The following is an 18027-nucleotide window of genomic DNA, read 5'->3' as shown; positions in this document are numbered from 1 at the left end:
GTCAGACACAACTGAGCGACTGAACTGCACCAAACAGTGGTCTCTGAAGGGTTTTCGTTTAAGTTCTATTGCCACCTGCAGGTTATAACTAAGTACTGCAAAAACTGTCTTCAATGAACATCAAAATTAATGAACATGAGAAAAAATGAACTTCACAAGGCATTTGGGATACAAAGAAGCATAAAAGGCAGGCTTTCTTCTCAAGCCACACTTAAAATCTATCTGTGGATAAAGAACTTACAGAATACATTAAAGAGATAAACAATATAGCACAAAACATTATATTTTAAGTGCCCCCTGTTCAGTGTCATACTAAATCTCAATAACACATTTTGATATTTTATACAGCATGACAACTGATTTAATTAACCATCAGATTCCAAGCCCTTGACTTGATTCATTCTGCCACCACCTTAGACCAGGCTTTAATTATTTCATGCCAGTTACCACCCATTCTTTGTCTCTCCTCTGTCCTCTCCCTAGTCAGTTCTAAACATTGCCACTAGATTAATGTCTTAAAATGACTACTTCATTTATATCATTGCCTCTTTCAAACCCTCATTTGGTTCCACACTGTCTATCGAACAAAGCCCAACCTTTCAGATCAACATTTAAGATTTTTTTTTACAGTTTGGCCCTAACCTGTTCATCCATTTTGCTTTCTTCTCCTGTTTCCCCATTCCCCACCACATGAATTCTCTATTTGACCCTGTCTGTCTTCTGCATTATCTATTGCTTATTTTGGACATACTATCTAACTTATAGCTCTTTTTTCCTTGAACATCATTCTTCCATTTAGGCCTTCACACCCATCTTTAATATACGTTAAGTTTTTCTTAAACATGGAAAGCTGAGATGTAGTTTCAACCTGTATCTCTTAGAGGCCGCTCATTCCTTATTTACATTTCCACAAGGGTGTTGCCCCTAATTTCACCCTACAGAGATATCATAGAACTATCACCATCTTTGAGGCAATGTAACATACTTACTTCAACAGAGCTTCCCAGTGATAAAGTATCTGTTTTCCAAGGTAGGAGATGCAAGAGATGTGAGTTCAATCCCTGGGCCCAGAAGATCCCCTGGATGAGGAAATGGCAACCCACACCAGTATTCTTGCCTGGAAAATCCCATGGACAGAGGAGCCTGGTGGGCTACCACGGGCCCAGAGGGTCACAGTGTCAGACACGACTGAATGGCTGAGCACGTAAGCATTTAATAGAACATACTTTTTCTCTGCATTCCTAAAGCACTTACTGTATCTTTATTTGCCATATTCATACACTAACACTACCGATGCTAAACTGGTTTATTTGCATCGTTGTTTTCTAAATTAGATGTGAAGTTTTTAGAAACTGGGGACAATTTCATCATTTTTGGGTTCTTTCCTCTGTCCACTACCCATACTTATTTTGAGGCCCCCATTTTAATATAAACATTTATCAGGCTCCTCCCACCACCAGACATAAGAACATTAACATTTTTTTAGGGTTCATAAATTTAAAAAAATTTAAAAATAAAATAATGACCACAATGATTTCAGTAGTGCTTTTGAATCCATTTGAACTGTTTCAATGCCAGTAGCTTCTATCACCATTTTGTTTTATGCATATGTTATTATAGGCATAAAACAAAATGGTGATGATGATGGCTTATTTTTTTTTCCCCATGCATTTTCTTGATTAAAAAATTCTTTTAAGGGGTCACTAGACCTCAGTTTAAACCTGGGCTCTCCCACTTGGAGCCCTCAGAACTCTGACGATTTATTTAACCTCTCATTAGTAAAATGGAACTGATGCAGAACGAGTTATCTTCATGACAGTTGTGAGAATTAAAAAAATTACAACAGATGAAATGCTGGAACCGGTGTCCGTTACAGAATTAACATTACTTTAAGCGGGGGGGCGGGGGGGCGGTGGGGGGAGCGGGGCGCCGAGGGAGCCTTTCAAGGTAGGCAAGGTTACTAGCTCTTGTCCCTCCTTTCATGGATGGGGCAACTGAAGCTCAGAAAGGTTAACTTGCCCAAGGTCTTAATGGGCTAGAGTAATCTAATCCATTATCCCATCGGTGGTGTGAGTTCCCACAGCACTTTATTATCTTATAAAAAAGAATTTATTTACATCATACCTTATTTCTTCATCATTCAATAAAATACCTCTCAAAGGGCAGGGACTAAGTTTTTGTTATCTAAATAATGTACTTAAAAATGTATGACGAAGTGTCAAAGATCACTGCACTGAAACTGAACCTACATTCAGTTGCAAATTACAGTAGCAGGAAGGGCTTTATTTATCTGAATTATGTATTGACATGCAGTTCTACTAATCGGTTTTGCTAACAGTTTTTATTGGTGACTAAGAACAATTTGTTCTTGGAACTCAGATGCGTATTCTTCATTCCTCCTACCCTTATTTTGCTTAAAACAAAACTATCCCGCAACCGCAAACTGTCGAAAAATAAAATGCTCTCGCACTCAAGAAAAATTGAGCTGTGTTTAAAGCTTTCAGTTAGCCACACCGAAGACCTTAACTATCACTTTACCGCATTTGGGGGGTTTACGAGAGAACCTGTCAATGTATTACTAACCTTAACAGTGTCGCTGATGAGAGAAGAGAGTACATACACAGGGAATTCAGAGACTATGGTTTCAGATAACATTTCTTGAGATTCAATTTTGATGAAAATCATCCGGCTCTTCTAAGACCAGCAGGGCATGAATTCAAGCTGGTATTAATTACTGACTGATGATGCTCCCACTGACCAACTGGACGATTTCGACTATTAAACTTGCGTGGGTTTATCTCCTCAGGCGTATAAAATTAGGCCCATATTGTAAAGGTCCTTTTGGTTCCATCCTTTCCCGACCCACATATGGGTGGAGAGAGACCCCAGTTTCTGGTCTCTCTTCTTCCGGCACTTTCAGGGGCTGGCACCCATCCCGCCCCTACCCCCCGCCCCAAGGAAAACGAGATCGCGCCTCCTCTCGTTTTCCATCTGTCAAAGTAGGTCTCCAACCATTTCCTCAGAGGCCTCGCCTTCCTTGTGGAGGAGCCGGAAGCGCACAGCATGCTGGGATTCGTAGTCACATCCCTCGTGGCGAACGAGCGGGAGCGTGTAACCCGAGATCGAGCTGGCATTCTGGGATGTGTAGTTTCTGGTGGTTCGTTTGTGGACTCGACACCGGGCTCCGGAACGAGAGGTGACACCACCGACTCCAGCGGGTCACATGACTCCGGTCTAGCGCGCGGATCGCACTGCGGCTCCCGCCCGGGCGAGTTTCGCCCCCGCGCGGCCGTTGCCGAGGAGACGGCGCATGTCTCCCGGCGCGTTGCCCCCTCTGCAGTCCCCCCGCCCCTCTTCTCCCACCACAATGAGATCCTAAGATGGCGGTGGCTGCGGCGGTTGGCGCTGAGGAGCTGAGGTAGACGAGGCGGCCATTGGGCCCTAAGCAGCCAGGGAACTTGGGGCTTCTCCCTGCTGCGGTCTCTAAGGGCGGCCCGCTGCCGGTGGCGGGTCGTGGGGGCGCTGACCGCTACTCCGCTTTTGGCAGGAGCGGCTGCTTCGTTTACAGGTAATGCCTGCGCGTTCCCAGCCCTTGGCAACCGAGGGCAGCGCGGCGCCGGGGCGGGAGAGCAACGGCCCTGGGACACTTGACCCTGGAGAGCCTGGCCTCGGGCCCACGCCTCTGCTGGGGCTCCTTGCTGCTTGCTTCCCGTCCCCTGGGCGGGCCGATTGCCCCTTTCCCCAGACCGAGCGATGCTAATCTCGGGGTGAGCATCTAGGGACGCGTCGGCAACTGCAGGACCCCCTGGTTGCCTCCCCGCCCCTCTTGCTGACCCCGGGGAGGAGGCCGCCCTGGGGACTCGGGCGCTCCAGGAATGTCCTTCGCGAGTGGAGGAAGCGGAGTGGGGGCTACGATTTGGTTGGCGGGCGGAGGGGGGGGGGTCTTGTTTTCCATAGCAAGGGGCCTTAGTGGGCCATAATCTGCGCCTCTTCTACCCTACCCCCCAAATTCTGTTCCGTGGGGCTCTCGAGCTCCAGAATTTGGAGTGGAGAAGAGCGGGTTAGGAGCGGTGCGACTTTGGGGTTGGGCCGTGAGCAGCAGGACTTAACGCCGTCCCGGGCGTTTTTAGAGCTGAAGGGCCGGGGGAGGCGTTCCTGACTTTGGGGTTCCTACTGGCGAGGCGAATGCTAATTTCACCGCGCTTCCTTCCGCCCTCCCTCGGCGCCCCTTCGCCATCCCTTACTGCAGGTCCAGTTTGGATGGGCCCCGGGTGGGGAAATAATAAATGCCAAATGGATTCGAGGAACGTTGCTTGCTCTGCAGAAACGAGTGTTTGGGGATTAGGTCGTAGGCCCCGCTGGGGAGGCGGGGCCTCCAAACTTTTAAGCCCCGCGTCTCATTCCTCTAGAGCTCATCCTATCTGAAAAAAATTTTTTGTTTTTTTGGACCAATTCGAGGTCTGTGGCGGGGGCTCTACGGGTGACGGATCGTGTTTTGACGCTGGAAGAAGCGGGGTTTCTGGGCGCCCCTTCCACCCCCGCCCCATAACTGCCTTCCAGACTCCGCCTTGTGCTATTTCTCTGGTTACTGGAGTGGGAGGTGGTGTAAAGCTTCGGGTGCACCTGCTTCTTTCTTTCCCTAACACCTTCCCAGATAGAGCCGCTAGAAACCATTATAATTATGAGTTTTTTTGAACTGAAATGTAAACCTTGGTTTCTGTAGTGACAGGGTTATTTTTTAATGAAGTATCTAGCTTTTAAATAAAGAAAAAGATGTTCTCATCAACGGGGATGCAAAGTTCTGGAATAGTTTTGCGTGACAGGAAGTTAATGACTTGGTCAATCTGAAAGAGTAATCTTTTGCGTGGATTTTAACTTTCATGGAGAAATCTATGTGATGATTGCATTATAGTGTTTTTACATTATAATTTCATTGTATTCGGAGAAGGCAATGGCACCCCACTCCAGTACTCTTGCTTGGAAAATCCCATGGGCTGCAGTCCATGGGGTCGCTAAGAGTCGGACACGACTGAGTGACTTCACTTCCACTTTTCACTTTCGTGCATTGGAGAAGGAAATGGCAGCCCACTCCAGTGTTCTTGCCTGGAGAATCCCCAGGGATGGGGGAGCCTGGTGGGCTGCCGTCTGTGGGGTCGCACAGAGTCGGACACGACTGAAGCGACTTAGTAGTTCATTGTATTCTAAGTAGATATTAAGGTATCACAGTGCTGTTTGGTAGGCTCTTAACAGGTTTGGAGGATTTAAACCTGTTTATCGCCTTGTTTTCCTAAAGGATTAAAGTACGTTGACGTTGAATTTAAAATATTGATTAATTGGATTTTTCCTTTTCTGTTGATTTTCTGAGCACACTTCAGGTTATAAATACTATTTGATATTCTGTACATCACAGTGAAATGGGCTAAAATGATTTTTTTTTCTTTTTTTTAAATCATAAGCACACAACGGCTTTGAAGTGTGAAGCAGGAAGGGAGCTGTTTCTGAGCTACGAAAACTAGATTTTAAACAGGTAATTTGACATCACTGTATATGTTATTGGCTTTTGTATTCTATTTGAAGAAGACTTGATGCTGGATACGGTTATAAAGTACCAGTGCCTGTAGTAAATGAACGGCCTCGGTTTGCTGCCCTGTTTGGCCTGCTTTTTACTGTGCCACTTTGGTCTGTCTTCATACTTTTGTTTGAAAAGAGCCATGTCATTCGTAATTATTAAATGCTACAATAGTTTATGTAATACTTTTTAAAATGTCTTTGTCTTCACAGTTTCTTCATCTGCTCATTTGAGTTTGAATGTTTCCTGTAGCAACTATTTGGATAGCCTCTTGTTCCCAATTCATTTAAGTCATCCGGTACAACTTTTCTATTAATTGGCTGTTTTTATTTTTTATTCACAAGCTCCTCTACTTTTTGAGCTTATTATGTATACTGTTGATTGAAGTTTGTTAGTTGCAGTTGTCTAAACTTACTTTAAACTTTAGTTTCCATACACAGGGCATTCTCAAATGCTGGTTACGTAAAGATACTCTCTGACCAGCAGGAAGAAGTCAATGTAAGTTCACTGAGGGAAAGTTAAGAAATTGTTTGTTAAGGACAATTTAGAAATTAAATGACTAGAGGATAAGGATTAGAAGAAATTTTTGTTAGAACCATTTTAGCAATCAGATCAGATCAGTCGCTCAGTCGTGTCCGACTCTTTGCGACCCCATGAATCACAGCACGCCAGGCCTCCCTGTCCATCACCAACTCCCAGAGTTCACTCAGACTCACATCCATTGAGTCAGTGATGCCATCCAGCCATCTCATCCTCTGTCATCCCCTTCTCCTCCTGCCCCCAATCCCTCCCAGCATCAGAGTCTTTTCCAATGAGTCAACTCTTCACACAAGGTGGCCAAAGTACTGGAGTTTCAGCTTTAACATCATTCCTTCCAAAGAAATCTCAGGGCTGATCTCCTTCAGAATGGACTGGTTGGATCTCCTTGCAGTCCAAGGGACTCTCAAGAGTCTTCTCCAACACCACAGTTCAAAAGCATCAATTCTTCTGGGCTCAGCCTTCTTCACAGTCCAACTCTCACATCCATACATGACCACAGGAAAAACCATAGCCTTGACTAGACGAACCTTTGTTGGCAAAGTAATGTCTCTGCTTTTGAATATGCTATCTAGGTTGTTCATAACTTTCCTTCCAAGGAGTAAGCGTCTTTTAATTTCATGGCTGCAGTCACCATCTGTAGTGATTCTGGAGCCCAGAAAAATAAAGTCTGACACTGTTTCTACTATTTCTCCATCTATTTCCCATGAAGTGATGGGACCGGATGCCATGATCTTCGTTTTCTGAATGTTGAGCTTTAAGCCAACTTTTTCACTCTCCACTTTCACTTTCATCAAGAGGCTTTTGAGTTCCTCTTCACTTTCTGCCATAAGGGTGGTGTCATCTGCATATCTGAGGTTATTGATATTTCTCCCAGCAATCTTGATTCCATAATTACTCTCTTTTAAAGATTTCAGAAAATTTAGTTCTCCTGTTAAAATTTTAAAGACAGCCTAATTCTCAAAATAAGATGAATATATCCTTGCTTTCTAGCAAAGCAGACAAATCTTCAACACACTTATGCAATAGGTTATCATAAGAATATAGATTGGCCATTGATTTATATCTTAATTGTACTTCTTGGTATCTTTTTCTGTTAGTTGAAAGACTATAATAGAATAAGACAAGAAAAATAGAACTCAGAGGAAATGTCAGATATGAATCTGTGTTTCAGAGCCTTTAACACTGGAGTATTTGGTAAAATAAAAAGTTGTAAAATCAGTCACAAATAATTTTCCTTTTAACACTTTAGCAAAGATGGGTAAAATAGAATAAAAATACAAAGCAGTTGAGTTAAACTTGCTTTAAAAGATCTTGGTTTTCTCAATAGGAGATTTGGCCATTTGTTGGAAAAGAGGTAAATGTGTATGAGATTTGGAAAACATAGAGTGTTCAGAGTAATCACACTAGGGAATTTATTAAGAAGCCAGAAAAGGGTAACATGATAACATAGCATTCATCTTACACATTTAACTGAGTGCATACAATGTGTGACTTCATGGCTGCAAAGTACTAGAGATAGAGCAGTGAGCAAAACAGATAAAGTGCCTTAGCTCAAGGAGTAAACCTATATTTTGAAAGTGTCAATGTGTAGTATACCTTAGTAGTGGACACAGTCAGTGCCATTTTCTAACTATTTGACAGTTTTGAGAGTACCAACAGAAAGAATGAGAAATGAGGTTTATGCAGAATTGAGTTGATGAAATGGGCAAATTGATGAGGAGGCCAAGGATGCTATCAAGGCATTTTTGGAAGTAGCATTCATGGGTTAAGTAAGACAGTAAGAAGCGAATGGATTCTTGGAAAGGGAAATGATCAAGGGACAAGAGGTATTGAGCAGGGCCAAGGGGTAAGTTCAGCAGGAATGAGCAGGTGAGACAAAGCAGGATGCAAGGACTTAGGTTCAAAAAGTGGTATTTCAGAAGTGTAGGATGTTGAACAAATTATCTGTCCAGAGTAGAAATAGAATAGAGCAGATAAGATGAATGTTGTAACTGAGGTCAGAGTCTTAGAAAAAATCATTACAGATGTTCAGGTCATGAAAGCAAAGAGTGACGTGGAGAGTGAAAACCACAAGCCAGTTAAAAATGTAAGACGGTCTTGGGGTGAACAGTAGGAAATCGTACCCAAGATAGGGAGAGTGGTGTTTTTGATGGTTAACTTGTTCAAAAGAGGAAGGCTAAGCATTGTTAAATAAGAATAGTCTGTAAATGATATTCTTTCCCCATGAATCTGAGAGACTAGGAAGAGTAACATCTTCTAGAAAGGATTTCTAAGGAAATAGTGCTTTCAGAGTGGTTTAGGATTTTATTGAAGCCAAAGAAGTAGAAGGAATGTTTGGGAATAGATCGAGGATGTATAATAGGGAGTGAGTTTGTAATGGTCCAGTGGAAAGGAATCACAGGAAGAGCTGTTATCAGTAGAGAGTATGGGATGGAATGGCATTGAAGATTGGGATTGGTTATAGCAGGATGTATAGATTTGCCTAGGGAGGTATCAATGACAAGGAAGTGACAGATTTCAAATATAAGCTGTAGAGAGAGGTTTTAACAACCTGAATTTAGTTGACCTCAGGGTTCTCATTTGCTTTTATAGAGAACGAGGATATATTAAATTTTCTTGGTGTGGAAACATTCTACACAGAGTAACTGTATCGTAAGATAGACCCAGTACAGTACTTGGTACATGGTGAGGTCTAATCAAATTTTTGTTGATTCCAATTGAATGTTGTATGGCAGTCTATTCATCCTCTTTCCCCCAATACCTAAAGAGCTTTTGTTTTTTTTTAAAGAGGGTAATTATAAAGAGATACCTTAAGTTCTAAAAAAAATTACTGAAATTTTTAGTAAGTGTCAAACTCAAAGAACTATGCAAAAGATCTGTATGGTTTTTAGGTATAGAGAAGAAATTGAGAAATTCCTTAAATGAAACTAAACAACACATAATGCCAGAAACTTACACGTTTTCTTCTCAGTTTCCATTGAACGTGCTTAGTGTAGTTGTGCACTATGTTAAGGCTTTCAAAAGAGTATACTGGATATTTCCTTATATAATTAGTAAAAGAAATAGCCCAGCTAATTCAACCTTTAGAAAACTTGTGCAGATAATATAAGATACCAGCTCTGGTTATTTTGTGACTCTAAGCAAATATTAAAAAAAATATATATATATATATATATACTGTCTATAATATTTTATTTGGATGTGCTTAGTTGCATCTGACTCTTTTCTACCCCATGGATTATAGCCTGCCAGGCTCCTCTATCCATGGGATTCTCCAGGCAAGGATATTGGAGTGGGTTGCCATGCCCTCCTCCAGGGAATCATCCCAACCCAGGGATCAAATCTGCGTCTCTTGCATTGGCAGGTGAATTCTTTACCCCTGAGCAAACAGGAAAATCCTTTATTTTGATGAGAATTTCTAAAACCTTGGTTTACAACTGTCAGTTGAGATGTAAGATATTTCCAAAGACACTTATGAGTCATTTAATATCATTTGAGAAATAATATCTGAATTTTAAAGATTTTAGGAAAAATAATTTTTTCTTTTCTTGATTAATTTGTTTGTATTTTTATTTCAAAGGTAACTTTAATCAGTCTTAGGTATTTTCATGGTAATTAATACTGTGATATTCTACTTAGATATCTGTAATACTTATAGTAAGACTCCTACAACAGGATTTTCTTCAGAAAGATCAGTCACTGAAAGTACCTTGTAAATTGCCATGGTATTTTTGCATTTCATATCCTTGTAAGATGAGGAAACCAAATAAGACTGTCAAAAATAGCAAAATGAAACTTATAAATAATACTTTCAACTTACTTTAGTAGGTCATAGGGTGGATGAAAGTGCTTGTTTGAAGTAAAAGAATTTTATCTCCATTCTGCTTCACACACGATCATCCATCACTTGTGCTAATTATTTTCCAGTGGCTTCAGCTTTCCCATCTCATTGTTTTTCTATTAAACCTGCCTGGCAAAATCCCAACCTTGGACGGATTCAGTGGAATCCACTGCTTTATATCAAGGCTGATGAGCACTTCTGGGAAAAAAAATGGAAACTGCAGATTAGTGTTACATTAGTGCTAACAGTGAATGTTCTCTGCTCTCATCTGAGTCCTGAGTGCTGCTTATTCACTCTCCGTCACTCTTCCCCAGCCTCTCAGACACTGTCATCTTACCCTCACATATTTAACGAGCAGTCGGTTTTACTTCATGGTAATTAACAGACTCTTTCAGCTTCCTACCACCAGTTCTGCTAACTAGCCTGTATCCAATTCTATCCTTTCTTGCTTTCATTTCAGTGAAAGAGATATTCTTTTGCCTATCTAATGCTAATCATGTTTCTTAAGCCCTAGATCCCAGTCCTTCCCAGTTTTTCAGAGACCACACACAGTTTGCATCTTTGTCTCCCTCTGTGAGCGCTATCCTGACAAATTTTAAATGTACTCAAGATACCTCCCTCTTTGCCCCCTGGTTAGATATATATTTATCGGTTTTATTAATACTTTTTTAAATTTTATTTTTAATTGGAAGATAATTACAATATTGTGTTGGTTTCTGCCATACATCAGTATGAATCAGCCATTGGTATACATATGTCCCCTCCCACCCCTCTAGGCTGTCACAGAGCACCAACTTTGGGTTCCCTGCGTCATACAGAATGCATTTGAGTCAGTTATACTGAGGTGGACAAACCTAGAGTCTATTATACAGAGTGAAGTAAGTCAAAAAGAGAAAGACAAATATCATATATTAATGTGTATATATGGAATCTAGAAAGATAATACTGATGATCCTATTTGCAGGGCAGCAAAGTTGCTAAGAATCGGACACAAGTGAGTGACTTCACTTTGACTTTTCACGTTCATGCATTGGAGAAGGAAATGGCAAACCCACTCCAGTGTTCTTGCGTAGAGAATCCTAGGGACGGGGGCGCCTGGTGGGCTGCTGTCTATGGGGTCGCACAGAGTCGGACACGACAGAGGTGAATTAGCAGCAGCAGCACAGGAAACACCGACTTTTGGATACAGTGGGGGAAAGGAGAGGGTGGGATGATATGAGAGAGTAGCATTGAAACATGTGCATTACCATATGTAAGATGCCTCCATTTTAAGGAATCTTTCTACCTGACCTTCTCTGGCTGCTTTGCATCACAGAATGGTTTTTTGAAAAAAATCACCTAATGACTTCCTTTAGTTTTTGCTCTTCACCATCAATAAATGCATTTCAGTTACGGAATTGATTTTTACCAAGGTTGCCAGTAACCTTGTTGCTGAATCCAGATGTACACTTCTCACTAGTTTGTGTATATGATAAAGTAATACTTGGCATTCTTATCATACCCTCCTTCTTTACACACTTCTCCCTCTTGCTAGCACATTCTTCTGGTTTTGGTTTCCCTCCTGTCTTTCTATACCTTCTGAGTGTTCTTTTCCTTTCTTTTTTAAATATCTATGTCCTTCAAGGTTTAGTCTTCTCTTACTCTTTATCTTCTCCATGAGCCTTCTGTTCCACTTTTCATTCTCTTATTGATGATTCGCACATCTCTGTAGGCTAGATTTCACTGCTGAGAGATGGCTGTTTGCCCACTGGACAAATTTAATTGGGCATGGAATAGATATCTCAAACGTCTCTAAAACTGAGCTTATCTTTTTGTTTCATTAACAGAAATGTGTTTCTTTTCAAATTACTTTGAATGTATCATCATATACCCTGTTTTCAAGCTAGAAACCCAGGGGTCACCCGTTAACTCCTTTCTCCCTGCCTCATCTCCAACTTCATTATTGAAGTTGGATTATTGAAGTTGGATTATTGAAGCCATATTGATTCCGCCATCAAAATCTTCCTTGCATTGGTCCTCTTCTCTTGCATACCTAGTGTTTTGATTATTAAAAGTCTTTCTATACAAATCAGAGATCAGATCAGATCAAATTAGTCGCTCAGTCGTGTCCGACTCTTTGCCACCCCATGAATCACAGCACGCCAGGCCTCCCTGTCCATCACCAACTCCCGGAGTTCACTCAGACTCACGTCCATCGAGTCAGTGATGCCATCCAGCCATCTTATCCTCTGTCGTCCCCTTCTCCTCCTACCCCCAATCCCTCCCATCATCAGAGTCTTTTCCAATGAGTCAACTCTTCGCATGAGGTGGCCAAAGTACTGGAGTTTCAGCTTTAGCATCATTCCTTCCAAAGAAATCCCAGGGCTGATCTCCTTCAGAATGGACTGGTTGGATCTCCTTGCAGTCCAAGGGACTCTCAAGAGTCTTCTCCAACACCACAGTTCAAAAGCATCAATTCTTCTGGGCTCAGCCTTCTTCACAGTCCAACTCTCACATCCATACATGACCACAGGAAAAACCATAGCCTTGACTAGACGAACCTTTGTTGGCAAAGTAATGTCTCTGCTTTTGAATATGCTATCTAGGTTGTTCATAACTTTCCTTCCAAGGAGTAAGCGTCTTTTAATTTCATGGCTGCAGTCACCATCTGTAGTGATTCTGGAGCCCAGAAAAATAAAGTCTGACACTGTTTCCCCATCTATTTCCCGTGAAGTGATGGGACTGGATGCCATAATCTTTGTTTTTTGAATGTTGAGCTTTAAGCCAACTTTTTCACTCTCCTCTTTCACTTTCATCAAGAGGCTTTTGAGTTCCTCTTCACTTTCTGCCATAAGGGTGGTATCAGCTGCATATCTGAGGTTATTGATATTTCTCCCGGCAATCTTGATTCCAGCTTGTGTTTCTTCCAGTCCAGCGTTTCTCATGATGTACTCTGCATATAAGTTAAATAAGCAGGGTGACAATATACAGCCTTGACGTACTCCTTTTCCTATTTGGAACCAGTCTGTTGTTCCATGTCCAGTTCTAACTGTTGCTTCCTGACCTGCATACAGATTTCTCAAGAGGCAGATCAGGTGGTCTGGTATTCCCATCTCTTTCAGAATTTTCCACAGTTTATTGTGATCCACACAGTCAAAGGCTTTGGCATAGTCAATAAAGCAGAAATAGATGTTTTTCTGGAACTCTTTCTTTTTCCATGATCCAGTGGATGTTGGCAATTTGATCTCTGGTTCCTCTGCCTTTTCTAAAACCAGCTTGAACATCAGGAAGTTCACGGTTCAAATATTGCTGAAGCATAATATAATCAAAAACTATACATTATATTAATGTGTTTACAGAATAAAATTTAGAGGGTAGATATCAGTAGTTTTAAAGGTGACTTTGGGAAGAGGTTAAAGAGGTTGACATAAGAAAGAAATGACTTGCCTTTGTTTTCACTTCATTAGCTTCATGCTGATAATTTTACTTCTGTAGGAGTATGCCTTCTCAACCATTTGGTATCATTAGTACTGAGTTATAAATACTCAATATCTTACGTCAATCACAACTAGACAAAGTTGTTTATAAACTTTGTAGACTTTTATTTAGTAAATGGTCTTTAAAAATGATTTTTAAGAAATAGTTGACCTATTTTCTCCAGACTAATTTTAATATATGTTTTAAGTTGTTTTAGAAACCTGTGTTCAAAGTCCTTAGCTTATCACTAGATCCTTAGGAAAAGCTCATTTTAGGAGGAATTCATTATAATAAAAAAATGAGTATAAAACATCTCTTTGAATATATTTTTAATTTATCTTAAAGTAAACTTACTTTATTATTACTCTACTGATAGAAAATGCAAAATACTGTATTTTACCAAAAAATTGGTAAGAGTTTTTACTTAAATATTATAGCAATTTCTCTTCTAATCTCCACTTTAAGATAAATTGCTTTTTGTAATGTTAGGTATTGTTTTCACCTCTATTGCTTATGTATTTTTTTGAGCTCCTGTTCTTTAATATTACAAATTACATCAGTGCATCTTAGAAAAAGGTAGTTGTAAAATGTTTCATTTAAATGAGTCAGTTCACTGGACATACCTCTTTATGAGTATCAGTTATTTTGCAAAGTTCTTAAATATATTTCTGGTATAAAAAATGTTGTAAAATATTGCGGAAAATATATAAGGTAAAGAGCAAAAATCACATTCCTACCCTGTAACCAACAACTGCTTTCATGCAAGCATTTTTTAATATAGTAAAGATACTAATTATATACTTCATATTTCTTTCAGATTTTTTTCCCAGCTTGTCATTTACTATTTATTCTCAGTATACATAGGATTCACTTGTGTGTGAGTAAAATTGGTTGAACATATTCCTTTTTATTTCCACATTCCAAATTGGTAAAAATCTCTATTTTTAAAGCTCGTTCTTTTTTCTTGTCTTTTATTTGACTCTTTAATCTTATCCATCTATTTTTAATCTACTGGATAGTATCTTGGTTTATGGTGTAAGGCAGTCTTTTTCATCTGAGGGGAATTAAGCTCTAACACTGTAAGGCATCTGTTGTTTACTATGAATTAATTCTTCTGTGTGTCTGGAATGGTACTGGGTATGTACCATCCTTGGGAGAATTGAGAAAATAGTCACTGAAATAATTTTTCTGTGTTTTGTGTTTAAGATGATGAATCCTAGTTTAGGAAGTCTGTTAAAGCTTTAAATAAACTTTTTTCAACATTGTTAGCAAATTGTCCCATGTGGAGAATCCTGTGGACAGAGGAACCTTGCGGGCTGCAGTTCATGGGGTCGCAAGAGTCAGACATGACTGAGTGACAACTTGACTTGACTTACCACTCAATTATTGCAAAGGTTAAATGATAAACATAAAATGTTTAGCATTAGCATTTGGCATATAGTGAACAAAATTGATGTTAGCTATAGTTAATTTTTGTCATTAAATTTTTTGAATTGGGTATATTTGAGGATTTTCTTTTTGAGTGGTGCTTATTGAACCATATAGATACTTAATGTGGTTTAATATCTTGGGATTAATTTTCTACTCTCTTGACCACTACAGCAACTTTTTCTTTTATTTTTCAGGTAATTTTTTTCTAACTTGTTTGTTCTTCCAGATCGTTTTTAGAATTGTTCTGTCAAATTCCAAGAATCCCAGTGGGTATTTAATTAAGTCTATAAATTCAGAAAAAATGTTTAGTCTTCTCATCAAGGGAGATAGTATGTTTTTCCACTTATTCACATTTTCTCTTGCATTGTTTTGTAGAGTTTAATAGTGCTTCTTGTATGTGTTTAAGTGAATCACTTTGCTGTACAGCAGAAATAAGCACAACATTGTAAATCAACTATACTTCGATTTAAAAAATAATGTGTCTTTACTACATAGGGCAAAATTATATTATTCCTAGATAATTTTACTTTTTGTCACTATTATAAGTGATGTCATTTCCATCCAGTAACTTTTTCCTACTCTTTACCTTTTTGGATTGTATCAGATAAATTGAGTAACCTTAAAGGATGCAAGCCTGCAGAAAGAGTGGATATTCCAAGGTTTTTTCCTTCCCCTCCCCGTCACTTCAGCTACTTAATGCATGCTAAACATACTATGCCTGTGGCAGATAAATCATTTTGTGTATGGTTGATGATGCCTCTTTTATTTCATAAAATCAACTTTTTTGATACTTGTTTTTATTGCTGAGCTTCATGGAAAGATTTAAATATTACAGTTTGTTTTTATGTGTTAAAAAGTTTAGTCTTCACTTGTTTTGCAGAAGATTAATTGTAAAAGCCAGTATGGCCACAGGAGGAGCTCCTTTTGAAGAAGGTGTGAATGATCAGGATTTACCAAACTGGAGCAATGAGAGTGTTGATGACCGACTCAACAACATGGTAAGATATCTTATTATTGATGGTGTGTTGTTGGCTACTGACATTAAAATGCAGTTTTCCGCTGACTTAGCCAAGTCACGCTCACTGAAACTATGTAGACACAGTTTTCTTGCTGGCCAGTATAGTAAACGACCCGGGGCTGTTTGCTATATTAGTTGAAGACATTTTTCTTTGCAGGTTAATGTATCAACTTGAGTTAGCTTAAACTGAAAAGAGATTTATTATAAGAATATAAAGATGTTTTATGGAAAATAAGTTAAAGGAATATAGCTGGGTTTTAGGAAGGAAATAGAAAAAGCAGTCAGGAAGTTGTCAAGAATTACTTTTTCACTTCACTTACTCTTTGCTTCTGAGTGCCTCTACTAGACCCAACTTTAATTTCACAGACCAGTTTTCTCTCTCGTCTTGTCCACGTGATATACTGTGGCTGCTCCTTCATTCTACAGTTTTCAGTTATGGCTGCTGTTATATAGACTGACTAGTTATCTGTTAGTTCCAATTTGAAATTTTAAAGTATGATTATCCTAACTTGTGTTAGTATGCATCTCTTTTCCAGTCACCTGTGGCCAAGATTGGGTGGGGTAAGTAGAACAGGAGGTTGGCAGGAACATCCACATGTGAATTGGGCTGGAGGGACAGTGTATAGAGAAGGAAGTTTTGTTACAAAAGTGAAAAATATTCTAAAAGGTGTTAGTAAAGTAAAACTAAAATATTCTTCCAATATGGATAAGGTGGGAATTTACAGAACTTTTGAATGTGTTATGTGAGTATAGCTAAGTAAATAAACATATTTTCTGGTAAAACGTTCAGTTCAGTTCAGTCGCTCAGTCGTGTCAGACTTTTTGCGACCCTATGGACTGCAGCACGCCAGGCCTCCTTGTCCATCACCAACTCCCGGAGTTTACTCAAGCTCATGTCCATTGAATCGGTGATGCCATCCAACCATCTCATCCTCTATCGTCCCCTTCTCCTCCTGCCCTCAATCTTTCCCAGCATCAGGGTCTTTTCAAATGAGTCAGTTCTTCCCACCAGGTGGCTAAGGTATTGGAGTTTCAGCTTCAGCATCAGTCCTTCCAATGAATATTCAGGACGGATTTCCTTTAGGATGGACTGGTTGGATCTCCTTGCAGTCCCAGGGACTTTCAGGAGTCTTCTCCAACACCACAGTTCAAAAGCATCAATTCTTCAGTGCTCAGCTTTCTTTATAGTCCAACTCTCGCATCCATACATGACCACTGGAAAAACCATAGCCTTGACTAGACAGACCTTTGTTGGCAAAGTAATGTCTCTGCTTTATAATATGCTGTCTAGGTTGGTCATAACTTTCGTTCCAAGGAGTAAGCGTCTTTCAATTTCATGGCTGCAGTCACCATCTGCAGTGATTTTGGAGCCCCCAAAAATAAAGTTTGTCGCCATTTGCACTGTTTCCCCAACTATTTGCCATGAAGTGATGGGACCAGATGCCATGTTGAGCTTTAAACCAACTTTTTCACTCTCCTCTTTCACTTTCATCAAGAGGCTCTTTAGTTCTTCTTCGCTTTCTGCCATATTTTTTTATCATTTCATATAAGACCTTATCATGTAGTACATTGTTGTTGCCTATAGAAAATAATAATAACATTATTATTATTAACATCTATTGCTTACTACATGCTAGGCACTGTGCTGGATGTTTTATATATGTTATTTTAAATTGTATTTTAAAGGTAACACTATTTTAGAGATTAGGAAACACATTTATGAACGTTAAGTTGCCTAGGGTCACACAGTGGAGCATTTCTTCATATAACAGTAACTGCTTTAGAACACAGGTTGATTCCTCATCTGTCTACCTATACATGTTGACTTTAAAGGAGACCAGTGAAGATATCTATAATTTTATTTCACTAATCAGTTTATAAATAGTAAGGAACCATTTTTTAAAATGCTTCTGAAAACATTTAGACTGATGCTAGGGTTAGAGGTTGGGTATTTGTTAATGATTTGTGACAGGGAAGTAGTTATTTTCTGAATAATTACAATAATTTCAGCACAGTTTAAAATTTAGGCTATGTGTAGTAGAGGGAAAATGGGCTAATACAGGTAAGTTATTGTCTCTAAGACTGTGTATTTATGTGAAAAATGTTTTGTCATTTCTAACTTTAAGACCCAAAATTTTAAAGCATACCAAAGTATTTTCCTGATTTGATAGA

The 18027-nt window shown here is 39.6% G+C and overlaps 2 protein-coding genes and 1 non-coding gene across 19 annotated transcripts in view; 2 read left to right on the top strand and 1 right to left on the bottom strand.

Moving 5' to 3' along the window:
- FGL1 (fibrinogen like 1) overlaps positions 1–3039 on the bottom strand; it is a 53924-nt gene extending 50885 nt beyond the window's left edge. The window contains exon 1 of the mRNA XM_005225958.5: positions 2584–3039. The gene's annotated coding sequence lies outside the window, so the exon portion shown is untranslated. The remainder of the gene's footprint in view (positions 1–2583) is intronic.
- Positions 3040–3167: 128 nt separating this feature from the next.
- PCM1 (pericentriolar material 1) overlaps positions 3168–18027 on the top strand; it is a 90901-nt gene continuing 76041 nt past the window's right edge. For 15 of the 17 annotated variants that reach the window (XM_010820287.4, XM_059882341.1, XM_024986426.2 and 12 more), the window contains exons 1-3: positions 3168–3568; positions 5457–5527; positions 15718–15835. In XM_010820287.4, the coding sequence (XP_010818589.1) occupies positions 15740–15835 (96 nt within the window). In that variant the 5' untranslated portion in view covers positions 3168–3568; positions 5457–5527; positions 15718–15739. The remainder of the gene's footprint in view (positions 3569–5456; positions 5528–15717; positions 15836–18027) is intronic. The other 2 variants (XM_059882338.1, XM_059882333.1) reach the window with 2 other exon arrangements.
- On the top strand, positions 3762–3840 carry MIR2398 (microRNA mir-2398). The gene has a single exon (NR_031172.2). It is a non-coding gene; the product is annotated as a microRNA mir-2398 (primary transcript).

Source organism: Bos taurus, chromosome 27, assembly GCF_002263795.3.
Source record: "Bos taurus isolate L1 Dominette 01449 registration number 42190680 breed Hereford chromosome 27, ARS-UCD2.0, whole genome shotgun sequence".
Lineage (NCBI taxonomy): Eukaryota > Metazoa > Chordata > Mammalia > Artiodactyla > Bovidae > Bos > Bos taurus.
Note: the sequence above shows the minus strand (reverse complement) of the source record. Positions and strands in the feature narration are given on the sequence as shown.